General features: G+C 46.8%; 1 protein-coding gene across 4 annotated transcripts in view; it reads left to right on the top strand.

Moving 5' to 3' along the window:
- Positions 1–330: 330 nt before the first annotated feature.
- FAM171A1 (family with sequence similarity 171 member A1) overlaps positions 331–4,970 on the top strand; it is an 85,927-nt gene continuing 81,287 nt past the window's right edge. For 3 of the 4 annotated variants that reach the window (XM_015585676.2, XM_015585675.2, XM_025043433.1), the window contains exon 1: positions 639–690. In XM_015585676.2, the coding sequence (XP_015441162.1) occupies positions 654–690 (37 nt within the window). In that variant the 5' untranslated portion in view covers positions 639–653. Of the gene's footprint in view, positions 473–638; positions 691–4,970 lie in introns of those variants that run through there. The other variant, XM_025043434.1, reaches the window with a different exon arrangement.

The following is a 4,970-nucleotide window of genomic DNA, read 5'->3' as shown; positions in this document are numbered from 1 at the left end:
AATTTCTGTTGGAGTCCTATGAAAGCATTTTGGGACACTGAAAATTTGAAATCTGGCTTTTGTTCGGCCTCTATAAATATGTCTTGAATGTTCTGTAAATGCATTTAGTTAATTTTAGTTAACTATTCCAGCAAAAGTAAGGTTAATAACTTTAATAGTTAACCACCAAATATTCATTCGCTCAAAAGCAAATCAGTTACTTAGGGTTTAAGAGGTGCTAGCCCCAGATTTCCTGATTCCCAGAATAGGGGCGAGGAGGAGGCATTTATTTACGTGTCCCCTTTTTGGTCACAGAACCAAGTTCTAAAATCCAAAGTCAGAGGATACGCTCTATTGTTCTAGTGCTGCATTTCTCATTAAAAAGGGGGAGGGACTGTAGATAAACCTCACCCGCAGTTAAAACCCTCCTCGAACAAAGAGTCCCGTGAAGAGAAACCTTAGTCTCGCCAAGGCCAGAATAAGGGACATGTGGGTGAGTAAATTCCTACAGCAGTGTCGAGAGTAGGGGACGCACCGGAACATCAGGAGCTGCAGGTCCGGGAGGAGGGTCTCCCTGAGACCAGGGGCTTTGAGTCTGGGATCCAGGGGACGGATTTGAAGACCCGGCTAACGATTCTGGTAGGAAAGCTGATGACGGAGCCTTGAGCTTGGACATGGATTTCGAGGAGAGCAGGGCAGCAGGGACACAGGGTAGGTTGAGGAGCTGCATGAGGAGCCAGGGGACAGAATTTTAAAAGCACAAGTGTCCCCAAGTGCCAGATCCCGGGGGGCGGGAGCCGCAGGAGGAAGGAGATGCCCAGAATGGACAGGGTCCTCCCAGGCAGTACGGGGTGTGAGAGCTGTGAGAACAGCTGGGAACCGCCACACGAGACATAAATGGTGACTCGCATGCTTGCCTCATGGGGTGGTCGCAGTGATAAAATGAAAAATGTGTCATGTGATGTGTGTGCTCTCTGTGGTCAGTTCTGTGTCGAGGTTGAGGGAGCGTAGTCAGCTTGCTCGGAGCATCCCTTAATAGGTCGTGTTCATTTTTTTAAAAAAATCCTAAGTATTTTAAGATTGCAAAGTGATCCCTGTTTTTTTCCTACTCACATCCAGATAGATTAGCTGGAATTCATTGCTCCCAGCCTACCCATTCCTCAGGTGAACTTTGAGAAAACCTTTGTGAAGGGGACCAGAAGGAGGGGACAGGTGGAGTCAGATCACAGGGGGTGACTGAACAGAGCAGTGACGATGCTCAGGACCCCTTGGGAGCCGGGTCAGTGAGTTCCTGTGACTTGGTTTGTACTAGAAAGGCTACATGTATGAGTTATTCCGTGACGTTTGTGTTTTCAGGCTGTAAGTTCTGTCTAGCATATGAAGACTTGATATCTGTACCATCGCTTCCCAGTGGTACGATTGGAAAACTGTTTATATGTCATACGAAAGAGAGCTTCGGGCAAGCGGCCCCCGCATCAGAACCTGTGCTTCTGCGGAGGGAGGTAGCCCTATGTCTGCTGGAGCCCAGGGGAAGTATAAAAACACCCCAGCTTAAAAAGGATACAAGGGAGCCGTTGGGCGTCGCTAAAACTGAGGACATTTCAAGTAAACCAAGTACTGTCTCTTATGCCCTGGAAAGGAGAATGCCAGATAAATGCTTGGTTATGTCTCTCAAAAGCTGAGCCTAAAACTCGAACGCTTCAAAATGCTAGCACTGGTTTTTAGATGTTCTAGATAATACTACTTGAGCTCTTGAATCTTAATTGGACTTTCGAAAAATCTAAAATCAGTGCCATAATCAGCATGTATTTGACTTCTGAGTGCGTTTCTAGAGCCAATTTTTCACACTCAGTTGTTGGCCTTTCCATTTGCAGATTAGCTCCTAGTTCTTGATCCGTTGCTCCCCTACGATGGCTGAGGAGGATCCACACTCAGTTGTTGGCCTTTCCATTTGCAGATTAGTTCCTGTAGATTAGCTCCTAGTTCTCGATCTGTTGCTCCCCTACGATGGCTGAGGAGGATTTCTCTGGTGTCAGTGTCCTCACATTCTGTGTGGGCCTCACGGTCCACGGGAAGATCCTCGTTATGTTTCAGTGAGATCATGTGTGCGGAAAGCTGCAGAGGCTTTGCACAATGCCACAGGCCCCGGTGGAGAAGGTTAATAGAAGCCCGCTCGTGGGTGGCATTTATACTTGTGTCAGAAGGACTTAACTGAACGCGTTTGATTGGGGCACTGCTCTAGTTTACTATTAGGGTGATCTTATTAATAATGACTGAAAGACGTTTTTGTGCTTATCTGTGGGATCTGAATATCTGTCAGCTCTCTCCCTGGACTAGTCACATAGCTTTCCTGTTTTTTCTCTTTCCACTTCCGTTTGCTCATTCCATGGCTCCCAAAGAAATGTCTTTTGCGTAGGTTTAGAAATAAAAGGGAATCGCGATTTTTATAACATAGAAAAATAATTCAGTCTGGAATAGATTGAAGCTTATCATTTCTACCAGCCATCTCTGAAGGGGAAAAATGTTTACCAGGTGCATTAAACCTATAGACCATGGCCAGCGAGTTGCAGCGCCCTCCTGGGCAGTAAAGAAAGTGCTTGTCTTAAATGCATCCTGAGACAGGTCTCTTTAGATTGCAAGTAAACACAACTCGAAGCTGGTTTAAACAATAAAGGGACTGTTGGTTTATGAAACCAAATGGCTCAAAGCCACAGGGCAAATCTCGATATGGCTTAGCAATGCCGCAAAGGGGCCTGGTTTGTTTTCTCCATCAGCTTTGCTTTCCATGGTGTCAACTTTATGCTAAGGATCCCCGCCTCGTGATCCTAAAATGGCTTCCAGTAGGTCATAGGGCCCTATGGACCCCAGTTCCCAGCGTCACCAGAAAAAGCTCTGCCATTCGTTCTTAACTGGATCTGCTCAGGTCACGTGCCCAGGACAGAAATCATGTGGCAGAGGGGGATGGGCTGTGCTGACTGATACCCAGATCATGGATGTCACCCCTGGAGTCCCCCGCTGGAAACTGGGGACTCTCGGTCGACAGAGGTCTCCCTGCAGCCCCCATCGGAGCAGCTCAGCTGTGGACACACGGTTTCTGATCTCTACCCTCGTGGTCAGTGGCCAAGTCTGCTGGTGCCCTGGGGATACCGGCCGTTGCTGGATTCTAGAACGGGGGGTGGAGAGGCCTGAGCTGTTTGTCAAGCAGGATGCCAGATCCCCGGGGCTAGGTAGGGATTGCAGACAAAAACCAGGAAATTAAGGAGGCCGACGAAGGCAAGAAATGCCTTCGAGCAGGTGGAAGCAGCCAGACTGCTGCACCACCGCAGCAGGAGAAAGCCCAGGCTTAGGCCCCTGCTCTTCCGCCGGACGGGCAAGGTACGACAAAGCCACCGCGGCCGTTCTCAGGGGCACCGGTGTTTGTTCGCTTGAAGGCTTCCGCTCCAAAGTACCTGCCCTCTCTAGTTCAGAATAGCCCAGTTCCTGATGAAGACCAATCGTTTCATATTTATTTATTTATTTATTTGTTATGTATTGGTTAACAAAATCCAATAAGTTTCAGCTGTAGATGTGAACAGTAAGGCATTTTCATATGTACACTGTGTGTCCACCTCCCATAGTTAGATTTCTTCCCGTCACCACATATTTGACCCCCTTTACCCACTTCACCCTCCCCCATCCCCCTATTTGACCTCCTTTACCCCGTCAACCTCTCCCCTCCTCCCCCAGCCCCTACCCTCTGGTAACCACGTCTATTGTCCATGTCCCTGAGTCTCTGTCTTGTTCATTTGTTACTTTTAGGTTTATATCCCACATATAAGTGATATCATGTGATTTTTCAACTTTTTCTGTCTGGCTTATTTCGCTTAGCATGATTCTCTTGAGGTCCATCCGTGTTGTCGCAAATGGCAGTATTTCATCTCGTCTTACGGCTGAGTAATATTCCATTGTATATATGTACCACTGCTTCTTTAGCCAATCATCTATTGTCGGACACTTCGGTTGCTTCCATGTCCTGGCCACTGTGAATAATGCTGCTACGAATATCGGTGTGCAGATATCTTTTCAGATATGAGTTTATTTTTTAAAAGACTTTTTCTTAAAGGATGTAAAAGTACTGGTAGAATTCAGCAGTGTCCACATAATTATTCAGATCTAGGCTGTTCTGAGGCAAATTTCCTAACTAACATGGATGGCGCAATCTCGGCTGTCTTCACGGAAGTAATGGGCGTGGCCAGGGTCCCGTGGTGGGCGCTTCATGCGTGCTGGGCGCTGTTCTGAGCACTGTGCATGCACTGATGTGTTACTCCCCTGACACCTGCGAGGTAAGTGGCCTGGGAAGGATAGGTGGCTCTCTCCAGGTTACTCAGCCGGCAGTGGGCAGAGCTGAGATTTGAACCCAAGTCTTCTGGTTCCAGAGCTTTTGACCACTACTATCCTGTGCCATTTCCTAGTGATTGGATCCTTAATGGTTAACTTTAATACTTCATCTGAGACTCAGAGCTTACACTGATTGTTGATTGGTGCTGCAGGGAAGAGAGAGATGGTTAATCATTTCGTACACATTTGTTGCCAGGTGAAAACCTGCCATGTGGGGCTGTGTCCTCCTGACCAAAAAACCTAGAATAGTAGGAAGCTCTCACTTCCGGCAGAGGCAGTCATTTGAGACTTATTTTTAATTATGTACTGAGCCTACTTTAACAAACCAACTACGGATGAAATAGTGTAGGTTACAGGGGAGGCAGGGAGAAGATAAGTAAGTTTAGTTGACTCGTACCAGTTACTAACAGAACATAAAATAGAGGAATGTACTGCCCAACAGATAAATTAGAGGGTAATTAGCGACAGTGGAAAAATGAGTCTTTTTTTTTTTTCTAAACAGTTCATCATAGATTTCCTAATCCTCGGAGTGTTTGTTTATAGTGCGATTTGATCGCGATGTGTTTCATCAGTAATGTAGCTGACGAGTAGGAGTCTGCAGTATTAACTGCATA

Source organism: Pteropus alecto, unplaced genomic scaffold (genome assembly GCF_000325575.1).
Source record: "Pteropus alecto unplaced genomic scaffold, ASM32557v1 scaffold11, whole genome shotgun sequence".
NCBI classification, from domain to species: Eukaryota; Metazoa; Chordata; class Mammalia; order Chiroptera; family Pteropodidae; genus Pteropus; species Pteropus alecto.
Note: the sequence above shows the minus strand (reverse complement) of the source record. Positions and strands in the feature narration are given on the sequence as shown.